Raw genomic sequence first — 16,591 nt, 5'->3', positions numbered from 1 at the left:
CCCACCTGGCCCTTCCCTCTGGTCCATGCCACCACAGTCCTAGGCCCTCACGGGAGCTTCCAACCACTGGCCGTCCGGTTGAAATTCTTAGGTTGCAGGTTCAGCTCCATGGTGGCAAGGCGTTGGGGAGGGGGCCGGGCTGCCTCCCGCAGCTTCCGGGCATTGAAGCGAGGCCCATAGAGGAGGGGCAGTTGGGGACGGCCAGACGGGAGCTGCTCCCCAGCCCCAGGCACCCCCGCAAGGTTGCTGCGGGACTCCACAGACATGCGGTACAACACTGCATCCCACATGCGGGAGGCCCGGGAGGCGGGGGGCCGAGGGCTGGCCAGCTGGGGTGCCTCCTGCTGCATGGGCCCCGGGAGTGAGGCCTCTTCCGTCAGCTGCTTTTTGAGACGCGTCCAGCCGCTGAGCCGGGGCTTGGGCACAACCCCGGGGACAGGGCATGGTTGCGGGCCCAAAGCAGGCGAGGCCCCTGCAGCAGAGCCAGTCCTGGGGGCATCCTGTGTGTGCTCGCTTTCAGGGACTACAGCAGCCGGGCAGTAAGGCAAGGGTCCTGGGGAGTGGCAGGTGGGGGCTATGGGCACCACCACCCTGGTGCTGGCCTCTTTGGGACCCAGGGTCTGGAAATTGGGCAGTGTCTTGGTCACAGGTGGCTCCTGGGGTTGGGGACTGGACTCCTGGGCCTCTGCAGGCAGTGGGCGAATATGGGCCACTGGGATTAGGGGCCCTGCATCTCGGTCCCTGCCTGTGGCCCCCCTGGGAGGCAAGGGGGTCCCAGAGGACAGGGGCGGTGCCAACCGAAGGTGCAGCTGGGTGACATGGGTGTCCTCCGTGGCCAGGACTGAGATGGACACAGAGCCCCTGGGGGTGCTGGTAGGTTCTGAGGTGGGGGCAGCTGGAGCCCAGTGCTGGCCAGGGCGGAAGGCAAATGGAGGCCTGTGTGAGGGCGAGGCCACATGGTACATGACAGGCGTGTGCGGGGTATGGGCGGCCTCAGTGCGGGGCAGGGCTGTGGACTCCAGGTCATGGCTGGCCTCACTGACAGGGGACAGGGAGGCACGGAAGGTCCCAGGCGGGGCCGCGGCCGTCTTGCGAGCTGCCTTGCGCAGCAGCCTCTGCAGACGGGCGTTGTCCTTCCCTGGCTTGGGCAGCAGTGGGGGCGGGGGTCCGGCTGGCCCCTGGGCTGGGGATATGGATGCAGCCCGGATGGACATGGTGGCACCTAGGGTGGGAAGGATGGGTGGACACTGGTCAAGTCTGCCCTCTCCAACCAGGACAGACACACAGGGCCCCCCACCTCAACACACACAGGGTACAGGGGCAGGTTCCACCACCCCGGGGTAGACTCCAGGCTTAAGGCCACCCTCAAGTGAGTCTCCCCAAGCAGAGCCCCTATGCTTGCCAGGGCGCCGGGCGGGCTGGGGGCAGGAGACCCAGGGGCTGGCTCCAAGTGGGAGGCCTGTGCCTGGCTGGCTGCCGGCCGCCTGCAGACGCGTGAAGGGCGCCGCGCAGTCTCGGCCGACCGCAGACGCACCCGTCCGAATGAGCCAGCGGTGAGGGCTGGCGGCCAGGGGGGCTCGGGGGGCTGCGGCCACACCAGTGGAGGTGGCTGGACCGGAAGGTGGGAGCCGTTTTCGCTGAGCTGTGCAGACCCTGGTGGTCCTGGCCGAGCTGCCTGCCTTTCTGGGCGCCACGTGTTTGCAAGGACATTGACAAATGGCGTTGGGGCCGTGCCCGTGGCTGTCTGGTTTGGGGAGGAGGGAGGCCCCTGTCTGCCGCCGCGGGGGCTGGCTGTGTCTGTAGGGCCAGGGAGCTGCTGGGGGAAGGGCCGGAGGAGGCCAACACGGGCTGCCTTGTAGCAGGCCGACCCTAGGCCCGCCTGCACACGGGGGCCTTGCTCCTGGGGTCTGCCAGGGCTGACAGGCACAGCGCAGTGGAGGGGCCTGGCCATGGCGCAGGGAGCTCACCCCAGCAAAGCAGGCCTCCCGGGTGGATGCCATGGCTGGGCGTCTGCTCCTGCTGAAAGCGAGAGTGTGCAAAGAGGGCCCCCTGGCCACTGGACAGGCCAGGGGTGTGGAGGGGGACAGCAGGGTTGAGCTACTCTCAGCCCCGCTCACGGGCCTGCACCCCTGCCTGTGTTTCAGGTGCCAGCGGCTGTGTGTTTCTGCAGCCTCTTTGTCCGACCCCCAGTTCTGCCACTCCCTGCTGGGAAAGGAGACTCCTGCGTCCCAGCTACAGAGACGTCCACCCCCACCCGGTTCCCACGGCAGGCCTGCTGACTGCAGGGAGAGCCTGGGGCACCTGCCAGCTGGCTTCCAAGTCAGCAACCTGTGCCAGGTGTCCAGGATGCTGTGTCCCTCCCTCCCCCCCCCGTGTCCTGTGTAATAAAGTTCCCGTGTCCCCCATGTACCGGCTCTGCCCTCGCTCACTGGGGCCAGCCCTCCCACCCTGCACCGTGCCCTGTGGCCCGCAGGTCTAGACCCCTGGTCCAGCTGTGCCTGTAGCCTCTGCAGGACTGCAGGCCTAGGAGGTACCCGGGGCCCGCAGCCCCTCCCCACCGGATGGGCCTGACACAAGCCTCAGCGGATCTGGACAGGACACACCTCTGGGCTGTGGCCTGCTTTCTGTCCCCTGAGAGCAGAAGCCACCCTGGGGTCAGCCTCCATCCCAGCATTATGGAAGCTGTGAGGGCAGACAGATGAGTGGATGGATGGCTGTGTGGGTGGATGGGCGGATGGGTCAGCGTGTGGACAGACAGGCAGCTGAGTGGAAGGGTGGAGGGTGCATGGACAAGCCAGGGATGACCAGATGGGAGCTAGATGAGTGAAAAGTTGCACAGGTGGAGAGGAGGGGAGGGAGGCAGTGTGTGTGCCCCGTGCTCCTGAGCCTGTGGCTGCACTCTGCCTCCCTCGGTTGCAGGGAGCCTCTGTGAACACAGGGCCCTGAGCCCCAACTTCTACTGTCCTCAACTCCAACACTCGACTGCTGACTTGGCCTGTGGGTGGGCACAGGAGGGCATGGTCTCCATGCCCCGCCATGACCTTCCACGGCGGAAGCATGTAGGGCTACAGCCTGCCCAGCTGGGGTCCCCCACAGGCCCCTTTCCTTCCCAGCCAACCAGGATGGGACGAGGGCCGGGTCAGCAGGTGGAGCAGCCCCCAAGGCCACTGCCAGTCACCAAGCACCTGGGGCTATCTCCCCAGGACTCTAGCCCACCCCACTCCCGAGAGCCTGCAGAGGCCTGGGTCACAATGGCCGCTGTCCATGCAACACCCCCGGGGCACCCACAGAGGACATGGTGTCTGCCTATGAGGCACCCAGGATGGAGGCATGGAGGACTAGGGGTGTAGCTGCGGGGACAGAGCAGCTCAGCCCCCAGAAACTGCGTCAGTGGCTTCAGTCTGGTCCTGCCAGGACCCAAGTAGAGCAGGGTGGGGGTAGGCCTGCTCAGACGTTTGGATCAGGTTAGAGCACGCAGACAAGACTCAGGGTCCGGTCGGCTCTGACACTCCTACCATGTGCACCCATATTGAGGGACACCCCCCGGGGTACCTCTGCACTCGGGCCACTCCCTCCGTGCCTCCTGGACTCACTCAGCTCCTCCAGAAGTAGCCCCCCACCCTACCCTACCTCAGAGCCAGGCCTTCAGTGAGGAGGTCAGCTCCCCGGCAGCCCTGCCAGGCCTCTGCTATGCTGCCCTCTGCCCCCGAGGAGGCCCTGCCTGGTCAAGCAGGCTCAGAGCATGGTTACCTGTGGGGGCCCGTGAAGTCTGCCCACTCTGCTCGGTCCCGCGGTGCCTGAGGCCCCACGCCCTGAGGGAGAGGTCCCCCACACCTAAAATAGACCCTGCCTATTGCTCTGACCTCACCAGAGGGCACCTGCCAAGGCCAAGGGCATGGAGCGGGCAGCTACCCTCCCCTGCTGGCCAAGCAGGGCACTGCAGGGTCCCTTGTACCCCCACCGGCGGGCACCACCCTGAAGACTCCACACCCCTGAACTGGGCCAAGACTGAGTGAGACACAGGGCTTCCCAGGCTGACCCCAGCAAGATCTGTGGACTGGGCCCAGTGCCTGCCCCCACACGGGCTCTTGTCTGCCTACTCAGGGTCCTGTCGGCTGAACCAATCGGGGAGCCAGCTTGGAGCCTGGGCAGCCACAGCTGGTCAGGAGGTCCCAGGGGCCAGAGAGCTGGCCAGAGTGGACTGGTGATGGAAGCAACAACCCTCCCCCACCTGAAGACATTGCCATGGACTGGTGTTGGAGTGCGCTTGCCCAAGTCAGAGGCCACCCCAACCCTGGCTTCTCTCCAACATGGAGGTGGGGCTTGGGTGAGACCCCCTCTGCCCCCAAGGCCATCCTGACAGCATCTCTAACCCTTGAACTGTGACATGGAGCCGCTGTCCTCCCTCTGGGCCCCACTGGTCTCAGATACAAGTCTTGTGCCCGCCTGCGGGCTCTGTGCAACATGGTACAGAGCGGGTGCTCACTCGGGGCCTCTGCTTTCTGGTGCCAAGAGGCATGACCTGAGGGGCGGTATGCGGCGGCCGGACAGCCTGCAGAGATCACTGAAGCCAGCGGACCCCCTGGACATGATGGATGGAGCCCCGCTGGGCAGACACCTTGCCCATTGCCATGGGGTATTCACAAGGAGGGGACCCTGCCCTGAGGACCACACCGCAACGTGACCCAAGGCCAGCCCTGGACTCTGACCTCCACCCGCCCCCCACCCCACCCCTTGCTTGCCAATCCACTGCTGGTGGTAAAAATAGAAGCTGACACTTGAAAGGGGGGGCGAGGCCCTCGCCTCCTCCTCCGGCCTCCTTCGTCCTCCTCTGGCCTTTCCTATACTTGGTAAGGGGCCTGCATGGGCACGGCCCCTGCCCCTGCCCGCCACCAGCCAATGGGCTGATGGGCGAGATCAGGTGTCCCTATAACACAGGGACCAGAGGCAGGGGCCGTGTCTGTAGCCGGTCCCACAACAAGGAGCTCACCCTTTCCCAGACTCAGCCAGCAGGTCAGTACGGGCCACAGACACCCACCTGGGCAAAGGCAGCTGGGACAGCCTGCACACGCAGGGCCAGGCGTACATTGGAGGGGCACGCCAAGGGGTCCCCCCGGCACGAGGCCTGAACCCAGGCCTTGCCCCGCACCTATGGTTCCGTGCACTGGACATCAGTGGGCGGTTATGGTCACCTGTGTGGAGGCAACAGCCCAGGACCACAGGGAGCAGGAGGGACAGTGCCTGAGCCAGGAGCGCTGCCCGGCTGCCTGGGCCCTTCCCACGGATGCTCCCAGGAGCTGGCGGGCAGTGCACATAGCTGCCTCTCCCTGGGCTGTCAGGCTCCCAGGCTAGGGCCAGGCTTGTGTGGGTCAACCTAGGGATGGCTGGGGCTCACATCTCAGGGATATGGGGGAGGAGGAAGAGGCTGGGCTCCGGCCCCCTAACTCATCAGTTCCCCTTCACCACCATTCTGCCAGCACACTAGGACCCATGGGTGGCATTGCTTGGACAGGAGCTGGGGCTGAGGGCACGGCCAGTGGCCGACAGCAGATGAAGGAGACACACAAGGAGACGACTGCATCCTTTCCCCTGCACCCTGCCCCACGGGGCTGACACACCCTGGCTCCCTCCCTGGGGCAGACAGGGGCCTAGGTGTCCCTGCTTGGAGGTTGGCCTTGCCCACCTCCCCTGGAGGGCCTTCGGGGCACCTTGTAGGGTGGGGGCTGGGGGCGGAGCTTCCTCAGCCATCTTGGGTTTCGGGTGGAGGAGCCTTGCTATTTCTGGACGTCTCAGCTGGTGCCTTATAAATAGCCCAGTCCTGGCACCCTATGGGAACTGACAGGTGCTGCCCCCCCACAGGCCCCACAGCCCCTCACCACCCCGGGGAAGGTCCTGGGAGGAGGCCAGGGAGTTTGGGGCCAGGAGCAGTCAGCATGGTGGTGTGTCAACCCACTTGAAGCTCCAGACTGGGAGTACCCAGAGAGCTCAGGGCTCAGCCCAGGAAGGGAGCGACAAGGGGACAGGGCACCTCTGTCCTGAGACTCTGCAAGAGTGAGCCCGGGAGGGCCAGGGGACCCAGGGGAAGTTACAGGAAAGCGTGCAATCCCCAAAGGCAGTTCTCACAGGAGCGTGGAAGGTGCGGGTCACCCCCACCCACCCGGACTGCTGGCTCCAGCTGGGGGAGCATCCCGAGGTGCCGGGCCAGGCCAGATGACCCTGTGCCCGCCATGGGATGGGTAACATGTGCCCTTGCCGCTTTCCGACTCCCCTTATCACTCGGGGGTCTTGTGGCAGCCCGCTGAGGGGGCCTATGCTACCCCCTCCTCGAGCCCAGCCTGATTTCCGGGGAAAGTAGTCGCTAACCCTCTAACCCAGGGCCCTTCCCTGCAGGAAAAGCCAACAGCCACCATGTCTGACGAGGAAACGTGAGTACTCCCGCAGCGCCCCTGCCTGCCCCGGACCCAGGACCCCAGGACCCCAGGTCCACGCAGAGCCTGCCTGGCCCGTGGCCCTCACCACTTTCCTCTCTCTTTTCTCTCACCCTCTCCCTTCCGCAGTGAGCAAGTGGAGGGTAAGTAACTGCTCCCCCTGCTTCTCGTTGCACCTCTGGGGAGGGGCCCCGGGGACCCCGACCCAGGAGCCTGGCCCAGGAGCCTGGCGTGTTGCTGGGCCCACCCCTCAGCAGTTCCCTACACCCCTGCTCTGGCCAGCCCCACCTACTCACACGGAGGAGTCAGAGTCGGCCCCCCACTCCCGGCTTTGTCATGCTCTGCCACACTGGACACTGGGGCACCCAGGGGTGGTCCCCATCCCAGAGCCACCCACTCTGCCGCCCAAGGACCCAGACCCCATCCCTGACTGGCTGGAAAGTGGCTGGACAGTCCAGGGAGGAGGCTTGCTGCCCTTGCCCCGGCTAACCAGGCCCCTCTCTTTGTCCCACCCCAATACAGAGCAGTATGAAGAGGAAGGTAACTCCTTCAGGCCCATCCCCCACCCCTGCTGCTTGGGGGGCAGCCCAACCTTCTCCCCCACCCCCAGCCATCCAGGGGGCCTTCTGGGGCCTCTCCCTGGGCTGGTCCATTAACCAGCACCTTCCACCTGATTAACCCGTCACCAACGATCATCGCTAATCGTTAACTGGGCGAGCGATTAGGGGTGTGCTCACCCGATTAATGAGTGCTGGTTCCATCATTAATTCAGTCCTGTCCCCATTAACGTCCCCCTCCTCCCTGGTCTGCAGTGGCTTCGTGCCTTGTGTGCTGCCCCCCGCTCCGGGGCGGGGGGTCCTGGTGTGTGCTGCTCCCCCCCCGAGGCAGGGGGTCCTGGTGTGTGCTGCTCCCCCCTGGGGCAGGGGGTCCTGGTGTGTGCTGCTCCCCCCCGGGGCAGGGGGTCCTGGTGTGTGCTGCCCCCGCTCCGGGGCAGGGGGTCCTGGTGTGTGCTGCCCCCGCTCTGGGGCAGGGGGTCCTGGTGTGTGCTGCTCCCCCCCCCGGGGCAGGGGGTCCTGGTGTGTGCTGCTCCCCCCCGGGGCAGGGGGTCCTGGTGTGTGCTGCTCCTCCCCGGGGCAGGGGGTCCTGGTGTGTGCTGCTCCCCCCCGGGGCAGGGGGTCCTGGTGTGTGCTGCTCCCCCCCCGGGGCGGGGGTCCTGGTGTGTGCTGCTCCCCCCCGGGGCAGGGGGTCCTGGTGTGTGCTGCTCCCCCCCCTGGGCGGGGGGTCCTGGTGTGTGCTGCTCCCCCCCGGGGCAGGGGGTCCTGGTGTGTGCTGCTCCCCCCCGGGGCAGAGGGTCCTGGTGTGTGCCGTTGCCTGGAATCTGCCTGTTCTCTCACTCAATAACATGGAGGCTTGGGCACAAGGCCCTCGCCCTCCCTCTTTCTCTCCCCCTCCCCGCTTCCTGTCGCTCTTTCCCTCTGACCCCTCATCTCTCTGTCTCTCACATTGTCGCTCTCCCTGTCTCTCTGTCTCCCCCACCCTTTGTCTCTCCGCTTTTGTCTCTGTCTCTCTGTCCTCCATCCCCTCTCCATCTCCCTCCCTCCCTGTCTCTCTCCCCAGCTCCTCTGTCTTCCTCCCCTCCCCCCTCTCCCCCTGCCCCTCTGCCCACGATGTAATCTTGGTCTGCCCTCCTTGGCTCTGGTGGGCAGGTCATAACTCTAGCTCCTTCCTGGCCAGGCAGGTGGGCAATTGGGTGCCCCCAGTTGCCATGCATGGAGCTCTGGTTTCCACTCTGGCTGGCGTGCCTGAGCCCCTGGCTCCTGCCGGGTGCCATGTGAAGAAATGTTTGGGAAACATTGGGGTCATTTTCCTATCCAAATGGTGGGCAAAAAAGCACAAGCCCTGAGGGCCCCCACCCCTAAGTGTCACACATGCCCTAGCCAGGCCTCGAATCCATCTGCTACAAGCCAAATCCCGGCAGAACCAAGACCAGCCAAGACCCTCTCTAACCCTTCTCCTTGTCCCCTCTCTCTCTCTCTCTGCCTCCTCCTGCTGCGGGTCCCCCCCCCCCCCCCGCCACATTCAGAAGAGGCCCAGGAAGAAGGTAAGTGGGTCCCGAGCGCCCTGAGCGCAGTGCCAGCATGGCTGGGCCACACGGAGCCCACTCTCACCGTGTCCTCTCTCCCCCCGCCCGCCCGCGTGCCCGGCTCCCTGCCCTACAGAAGTCCAGGAGGAAGGTATGAGAGGCAGGACTTCTGCTCCCCATGTGGGGCCCGGGGCCGGCTGGAGCGCTCGCGGGGCGGGGGAGGGGGCAGCGAGGCTCAGCAGGCCAAGGGGCCCCCACATGTGGCCCCCTGTAACCCACTAACCACAGCAGGCGCTAGAGCGGCAGGGACGCAGGCCACCTCCTGGGCCTGCCTCCCCACACACAGGGGAGGCGCCGGCAGAGGGGCTGAGCCCCCTCGTGCCAGGGTTCCTGCTGTGGCATCTCAACTCCCCAACCAGGCCGGGGCTCCCAGGCCCTCAGAGGCTGAAGAGGACCTCGGGAGGGAAGGGGTGGGTGTCCGGAGCCCATGGGGGCCCTGTGGTGCTGGGGCCTGCCCGGCCAAGAGGCAGCTGGGGTCTCTGGCCCTGGAGAAGCGGCGGCTGGAGATGGAGGGGTGCCGGGAACCCAGCCTAGTTCTGACAGACTTTGCTCGCCCCCCTGCGCACCCCTACCCCACCCCGCCGGTGTGACCTTTAACCTCGGATCCCTTTCCTTTGACCTCTGACCTACGGCTTGGCCTCTGGTTCCACCGCCCTCCTTAGCCCCTGAAGTTCATGAGCCAGGTAGGTGACGCGACTCCCACGCCACGTGGCTCCCATGGCCACGGGCGAGAAAGGAACCAGGGGTGCATAACCTACTCACAGCCTGGCTCTGCTCGGATCCCGCTCCCCTCTCCCACCCCTCCCCAACTCCTCCGCCCTCTCCTCCTTGCCCCTGCTCACAGCTGTCTCTCTCTCCCCATTGCCTTTCTCGGTGGCGCTGTTCGTTCAGAGGAAGTTCAGGAAGGTAGGCCCCCTTCCCTCGCCCCTAGCCTCCCTCTTGCCTCCCGCCTCCCTGTGGACAGAGTGGGCCGGGCTGCCTGGGCACAGGCTTCCCAGGGTGGCCCTGGCAAGGACCATTTAGGGGCATCAGTGGGAGGTGGCCAGTGCTGGGGAGCCAGAAGGTGATGGAAGCAGAGGTCCCCAGCCCTTCTCAGGAGGGAAGTGAGGAGGGGGTGAGGCCCCAGTGGGGACCTCGGGGATGGGGACCAGCCAAGGGCCCAGTGTGCTCTGCCCGCTCTGTCTCAGCTGCACCCGTCGGGCTGCCTTGGTCCCCCGGGCTGGGCCACATCCTGCTCACCCGGGCAAGACTGGGACGAGGGTCCCCCTGCTCAGGCCCCATGCCAAGCAGGCTGCTGGGCTGTCAGGCACGCATGCAGGTGAGCCGGCCCAAGCCGCTCTCTCACGGTCAGACAAGGAGGCTGGAGGCCTTGTACACACATGAACAGTGAGAGGCAGCAACCTCCAACTGTGCCCAGGCCAGGCCAGCCAAGACCTCCCCAGGGCAAGCCTGGCCATGGTCAACCCAGAGGGTGGGCAGGCCTGAATGTGGGAGTGGTCAGGTGCGGGGTGGCTCCCCAGGGCCCATCCCGGCCTCTTCAGGGTCAGGGTAGAGCCAGCTGGGGTGGAAGGGGCCTGCCCCTACTGCCAAGAGTGGCTGGGTGGACACTGTCCTGGCCGACCCCAGGTGGAGAGACCCGAAGGCAGGCACCAGGAGCTAGGGATGGTATCAAAGCCCAGGCGGCCCATGGTACTCCAGGGGCACCCCAGGCCCTGCCAGCCAGGGCCAGGCCTGGGCACAGGGGAGGGGTGGCCCAGGCCTGTGCCCGCCGCTCTGCTTGCAGGGGTCCCATGCTGGCAGCGACCACTGGCTTCTCTTGCTCACCGGGAAGGCAGGAGGGAGGAGGGCGAGGCAGGAGAGGGCCCGCTCTGCCCGCCACAGCCCCCTGCCCGCCTCTCCTCTCCTCTCTTCCTCCTTACTGTCAAGCCCCTCTCCCAGCCCCACCCTCAGGGGCTGTCGCCTGGCCTGGAGTATGTGTCTGCAGGGCCAAGCTGGCAGGGGCTGGGCTCAGCTGGAGAGGCAGGTGACCCTCAGGGACCCCCGGCTGCAGCCCCCTTGCCTGCCGCTCATCTGGTCTTTCCTCTCCCCCTCCCTCCACCCCATGCTGTGTCGTCGGGTTCACCAGAAGAGAAACCAAGGCCTAAGTGAGTGCCGGGACTAAGTGGGCACCCCTCAGGGGGGTAGGGAGGCCTGGAGGAGTCGAGTGGGGGTCTGGGTGCTCAGCCTGGGAACACTCAGCGCAGGCCTGGAGGACTGGCCACAGGACGCAGTGACAGCCAAGACAAGCAGGGACCTGTTTAGGTGGGAGTAAGAGGATGAGACGGAGGCCAGGGGGAAGTGGGACCCATGACTGCCTCTCTGGGCCCCTCCGTGACCCTCGGCCCTGGGGGGGGTCTCCCCGGGCCTGAGTGTGACAGGAAACCAGGAATGGGCGCTTCATGGGAGTGCCGTCTCAGGGACGGTGCCTTCCGGGGCGCCCAGCACCGTTCGGGCCACTCGTGCGTGTTTCCACCCATGGATTTTAGCATGTGGCTCCTCTGGCAGCTGCAGGGTGGCGCGGGGCTGCATGGGGACCCCGCTGGGGAGCCAGCCAGCTCATTTCCATCAGCCGCACCTATTCTGCAGTGACACTGAAGAGTGAGGCTGGCTCCTGCTTTCTCCATTGAGAAACGTTGTTTGTGTTTTCATTATGAAAATAAAACACCTCATTAAAGCAGATTTGGAAAATACGTAAAAGTCAAACGAAGAGGGGGGAGGAAAGAAAAAAGCCCTCGTGTGTCTTCCGCCCTCCTGGCGCGCCAGGCTGTGGATCAGTGCAGAAAGCTTGGAAAAGGCCTCCTTGCTGCGTGCATGGGACTGGGAGGGCAGACTGGGGCTCTGTGTGTTTGCAGACACCATGCCGTCTATACGACCCCGGGCTGTGCTTTTTTAAGACATGGCGCTATGCATAAGTGTTTTTCCATGCTTTCACGTAGTCTTCTTAAATATTTTGAATGGCCACATAATATTCCATCCATTGAACAAACCGTAATTTTCCTAACCTCTCACAGGCTTGCCCCAATATTTTACCATCATAAATAACGCTGGGGGCTTGGGGGAGTGCTAGCTAACCCTTCGGCTGTTGCCTTAGGCTCCGTTCCCAGAACTGGAAGGCAGCCGATCCGGGGGCCCCGGGGGCGCCCACACCCGGCGGCTGGCGGGCCCGGGCGGGGGAGGGGGCGCACAGAGCTGGCCTTTCATCCGCCCTCTTTCTCTACACATTCCTGCCCCTTCATCGGCTTGCAGGGTATCAGTCTTCTCTGGATGTGTGGAAAATGTTCTTTTTTTTTTTTTTTTTTTTGGCCTGGGCTGTCTGGCCTCGCCGGGGACTTTGCGCGCCTCGCCCGTTTTCCACGCGCATACGTTTCTCATTTGCGTGCAGTCATCTGGCCTCCCCACCCCCCAACTTTGAACCGCGCTACACCCCGCTCTCTGCCTCACCTCCTTTTGTAAGAAAGGCTTGCCCTAGTTTCACTCCTGGCTCCATCTGGAACGGATTGGGGGTGGGGGTTCATTTCCTCTTCAAAGAGCTTCCCTCCCAGCCCCCTCTCCGCCCTCCTCCGGGGGGCCCCCAGAAAAAAGGCTGGGAGAGGGGCCAGCGAATTGCACAGGAGAGCCACGCAAGAGCGTGGCAGCCCTGGCCGTGGCCAGCAGGCGGGAAAGCCGGGAGGACCTCGGCGGGCAAGAGGCAGCGCCATACAGTTGGCAAAAGCCAAGTTCAGGCACAGCGTGAGGGCAGCGGCAACAGCCCAGGGCGAGTGAGGCTGGATCAGGCTGGGTCCGGTCAGCCTGCTCACAAACGTCTCTCTCCCTCCAGGCTCACTGCTCCTAAGATTCCAGAAGGAGAGAAAGTAGACTTTGATGTAAGTCACCCACACCAACATGCTGGCCTGCCCAGGCCTCAGCCCGGGCCCCCGGGGTCACCTGCTCTCCACAGGCCAGAGCAGGGCGCTCCTGGTTCCAGGCAATTGTGCTATAATTCATTCCTGCATCAGAGGCGCCTCCCTTAAGAACAGCTGTCCCATCCATACCGCTCACCCATCTGCTTTCCATCCACCCATTATCCATCCATCAGCCATTCAACCATTCCTCCATGACACGTCTAGCCACCCCCTCCTTTCATCCCCCCGTGCACGACCCACACATCGTACATACATACATCCACAGTCCATCCACCCCTCTGCTCATCCATCCGCCTGTCCAGCCAGCCGCCACCCCTCTGTGCACACATACCCCGTGGCATGTGTGAAGAGGCTGCTGGCCTCACAGCCAGGCCAGGCCTGGGCTTCTCATGGAGAGATGGTCACCCTTACCCTGTAGGACCCGTGCTGGAGTGGGGACGGGAAGGCAACAGCCGTGGGCCCACGATGAGGGCCTTGCCTCACTGGCGGCTGTGCCCATGCGGCCGGGAAGGAGGCTGTGCCCGCACGGCCAGGGGGTGCTGACCCTTGCCGCTCACAGGACATCCAGAAGAAGCGTCAGAACAAGGACCTGATGGAGCTGCAGGCGCTCATCGACAGCCACTTTGAGGCGCGCAAGAAGGAGGAGGAGGAGTTGGTGGCCCTCAAGGAGAGAATCGTGAGTGGTAGCTCAGGTGTTGCGGGCCGGGCCAGGTGGGGTGGGCCGGGCCCTGCTGAATGCCCACTCTGCCCACAGGAGAAGCGCCGGGCCGAGAGAGCAGAACAGCAGAGGATCCGGGCAGAGAAAGAGAGAGAACGCCAGAACAGGCTGGCGGTGAGCCTGCCCCCGGCCCCCAGGCAGGGCACAGACGAGTGGGCACCAGAGCTTGGAGCACCCTTCCAGAAAGTTCTAAACCCAGGCAGGTGCAGCCCTTGACCGTCATGGGGCGGGTCTCCACAGGAGGAGAAGGCCCGCCGGGAGGAAGAGGACGCCAAGCGCAGGGCTGAAGACGACCTGAAGAAGAAGAAGGCTCTGTCCTCCATGGGCGCCAACTACAGCAGCTACCTGGCCAAGGTGAGCCGGCACGCGTGCCGGGGAAGGGAGGGCAGGTGCCAGAGGCCGCCCCTGAGAGCCTCTGCTGCCCCAGGCCGACCAGAAGAGAGGCAAGAAGCAGACAGCCCGGGAGATGAAGAAGAAGATCCTGGCGGAAAGACGCAAGCCGCTCAACATCGACCATCTGAATGACGACAAGTTGAGGTGAGGGCCACCTCGCCCCCGCCCCCACAGCCCTGGGGGGGCCGGGGACTCAGCCAGCCTGGCCCCCACAGCCCTAGGGGGGGGGCCGGGGACTCAGCCAGCCTGACCCTCACAGCCCTAGGGGGGCCGGGGACTCAGCCAGCCTGACCCTCACAGCCCTAGGGGGGCCGGGGACTCAGCCAGCCTGACCCTCACAGCCCTAGGGGGACCGGGGACTCAGCCAGCCTGGCCCCCACAGCCCTCGGGGGGCCGGGGACTCAGCCAGCCTGACCTTCACAGCCCTCGGGGGGCCGGGGACTCAGCCAGCCTGACCCTCACAGCCCTAGGGGGGCCGGGGACTCAGCCAGCCTGGCCACCTCGCCCCGCCCCCCAGGGACAAGGCCAAGGAGCTCTGGGACACTCTCTACCAGCTGGAGACGGACAAGTTTGAGTTCGGGGAGAAACTGAAACGCCAGAAATACGACGTAAGTTCAGACTGCCCTGCTGGCCACACCTGCCGGCGGACAGTTGGGGGAAGGCAAGAGACGAGGGGCTGCAGATCCTGCCCCCACCCTCACCAGCTAAAGCTGTGGTCCCTGGGTCCCAGGGCGAGGCAGCGTTGGGCTGACTCCACTGTGAGGGCATGGCCCTAGCAAAGCCGGGTCGCGGTCCACTCTATGAACCCCCTCTGGCCTGGGCAAAGGCCCCCCAAGTCAGCTCAGAAGGCATTAGGCTGCACCAGGCGGGGATGGGAGGGGCTCAGGGCCCCAAGGCAAGAGCAGGCCTGGCGGCTGGCTCACCTTGGCCCCCCACTTGGGCCGTTGATGCCCACTGCCTGCCACTCATGCTGCCCGGAAGCGGGGCACAGAGAGGGTGACTATTATCAAGGATGCTCGGCCTCCTTGTACAGGGCACCCTGGGACCCCTGAGACAGGCGTGCCCGGTGGCCACTGGCTGGCCCCTACTCGGGCTGAGGGCAAGTCCCATGGACCGTCTGTGCCTCCGTTTCTTCCCTGCTTCCAGCAGAGTCAGGACAGCCACACCCTCGCTCCCTGCTTGTGTCCGGAACTGTGCCCGGGGTGGGGGGATGCGTCTCCTCCGCTCCAGGCCTCCTCACAGAGTCCACGGCCCCCAGACAGGCTCTGAGGGGCCCGGAAGGGCACACACGGAGGGACCAGCCGCCCTTCCAGCCCCGTGACCATCTCGGTCTTTCTAGATCATGAATGTCCGGGCCAGAGTGGAGATGCTGGCCAAGTTGTAAGTAGCCAGGCCCGCCCCGGGCCGGGCTGGCAGTGTGTGCTGCATGGCAAAACCCAGGGTCACGGAGGACGCTGGAGGCGGGGGCACGGCCGGCAAGGCTCTGCTCCTCCTCCCAGAGCCAGTGTCTTCCTCTGCCTGGACCGTGGATCCCAGGCCGAATGTTGCCCAGGGCCACCAAGTCAGGAGACAGAGGCCCTGGGACGAGGGGCAGAGAGCTAGAAGGAGGGGTCTGCAGGCTTGGCCTCCAGCTGCCCGTTCCTCTCAGCGCCCCCACCACGGCCTGCTACAGGCCGGAAGGTAAGGGCCGGCTCCCAGGCGGCTGTGTGTGGGAGCCGGGGGCCAGCTCAGGCCAGCCTTAGTCGGAGACGCCAGCTCACCCAAGGGCCGAGGAGCCAGGAGTCAGTGAGGGGCCGGAGCCCCCCAACCTTCGGCCAGGCCGGGCCTCCTGCACGTGCACCAGGCCTGGCCCCGCCAGCCTGGTCCCAGTGGTCCCGTGTCGTTCCCGCAGATCACCAACCTCAGGAGCCGCATCGACCAGGCCCAGAAGCAGTGAGTAGCTCCACCCCGACCCTGGCTCTCCCACAGGGTCAGCCGCGCCACCTGCCCACCTGGGCCTGGCCCGTTGAGCCGGGCACCTGCGCGGCCGGCCCTAGGCAGAGCAGTAACAAAACTAACCGGCCCACCCCACACCCCCACGGGAGCTGCATGGTTAGGCCTGCTGCCCAGGGACTGCAGCCGCCACCCTTGCCTGCACACAAGGAGTACCTAAGATGGGGGTGCTGGGGGAGGGTGCCCAGGAGGGCTTTCTGAGAATCGCACTGGTCTCCCGGGTGCCTGCCAGCCAGGCTTGCCCCTGAGGACGGTCCTGTGACACAGCTGTAGTCACCATACTTCCTTCCCCCACATCAGGCCCCCCCAGCGGCCACACCAGTGCAGTGTCCCCAGGGCAACTTGGGGGCTACTACTGCTAAGCCCTAGCTCCTCTGGGCAGGGAGTGTTGTAGTGGTGACTCCACGGTCCTCTGCCCCCCAGGCCACTGCTGTGCAGGCAGGGGTCGGTACAGGCCCCTTAGAGAGGCTGTGCATGTGTGTGAGTGTGAGTGTGTGTGCACGGCAATGTGTCCAAGGGACTGGCCTGAGCCGCCCAGAGGTCTTGGGGAGCCCAGTGGCAGCCTCCCGGCTAACCGTCACCCAACCCTTTGTGGCTGCCACCCCGAGCCACGTGGCATCACTGGGACAGTGATGGTCACCAGCCAGGCAGAGCAGGGGGCACACAGGGAGGGTCCCCAGACAGCTGTGCCGGCCACGCTGCTAACCACACTAACTGTCCAGGTACGCCCCTACCAGCCAAACGCAGGTGAGTTGCTGCCACTCGCGCTGCAGCCTGCTCTGTGCCCGGGAAGCAGGGACCAGGGAGGGGGCTCAGCAGGGGCCTGGCACTCAAGAGCAACTCACTTCCCGCCTATAGCAGCAAGAAGGCTGGTGCCACTGCCAAGGGCAAGGTCGGAGGACGCTGGAAGTGATGGAACCGGACAAGCCCCCTACGGCGGAGACCCTCCCGGGCCCGCACCCTGGCTCCTCCAGGG

At 65.3% G+C, this 16,591-nt stretch overlaps 2 protein-coding genes across 3 annotated transcripts; one reads left to right on the top strand and one right to left on the bottom strand.

Moving 5' to 3' along the window:
- Positions 1 to 15: 15 nt before the first annotated feature.
- Positions 16 to 3,875, bottom strand: PRR33 (proline rich 33). Its single transcript, XM_004599264.2, has 2 exons — positions 3,751 to 3,875; positions 16 to 1,222 (listed from the first exon to the last, which is right to left on the bottom strand). The coding sequence occupies exon 2, from the start codon at positions 1,212 to 1,214 to the stop codon at positions 48 to 50; it is 1,167 nt and encodes a 388-aa protein (XP_004599321.2). The 5' UTR covers positions 1,215 to 1,222; positions 3,751 to 3,875; the 3' UTR covers positions 16 to 47.
- A 6,574-nt stretch (positions 3,876 to 10,449) lies between these two features.
- On the top strand, positions 10,450 to 16,591 carry TNNT3 (troponin T3, fast skeletal type). 2 transcript variants are annotated; one of them, XM_036498258.2, is made up of 9 exons: positions 10,450 to 10,715; positions 12,428 to 12,473; positions 13,072 to 13,188; positions 13,267 to 13,344; positions 13,471 to 13,584; positions 13,658 to 13,767; positions 14,141 to 14,231; positions 14,963 to 15,003; positions 16,474 to 16,585. In XM_036498258.2, exons 3-9 carry the CDS (start codon positions 13,105 to 13,107, stop codon positions 16,526 to 16,528), a joined length of 573 nt encoding a protein of 190 aa, XP_036354151.1. In that variant the 5' UTR covers positions 10,450 to 10,715; positions 12,428 to 12,473; positions 13,072 to 13,104; the 3' UTR covers positions 16,529 to 16,585. The 2 variants fall into 2 exon arrangements, with proteins under 2 accessions (XP_036354151.1, XP_036354150.1); XM_036498257.2 differs by lacking the exon at positions 14,963 to 15,003 and adding an exon at positions 15,515 to 15,555 and having other exon boundaries at positions 10,457 to 10,715; positions 16,474 to 16,591.

Source organism: Ochotona princeps, chromosome 4 (genome assembly GCF_030435755.1).
Source record: "Ochotona princeps isolate mOchPri1 chromosome 4, mOchPri1.hap1, whole genome shotgun sequence".
In the NCBI taxonomy this organism is placed as follows: Eukaryota; Metazoa; Chordata; class Mammalia; order Lagomorpha; family Ochotonidae; genus Ochotona; species Ochotona princeps.
The sequence above is the reverse complement of the archived record's forward strand: the minus strand, read 5'-3'. Positions and strand labels throughout refer to the sequence as shown.

Bases quoted from the DNA above. Each gene is read 5' to 3' on its own strand.
- PRR33 (XM_004599264.2), bottom strand. From the start codon at position 1,214: ATGTCCATCCGGGCTGCATCCATATCCCCAGCCCAGGGGCCAGCCGGA.
- TNNT3 (XM_036498257.2), top strand. From the start codon at position 13,105: ATGGAGCTGCAGGCGCTCATCGACAGCCACTTTGAGGCGCGCAAGAAG. The intron at 14,232-15,514 runs GTAAGTTCAGAC...TCGTTCCCGCAG, and splicing joins TGAAACGCCAGAAATACGAC to ATCACCAACCTCAGGAGCCG. The intron at 15,556-16,473 runs GTGAGTAGCTCC...TCCCGCCTATAG, and splicing joins ATCGACCAGGCCCAGAAGCA to CAGCAAGAAGGCTGGTGCCA.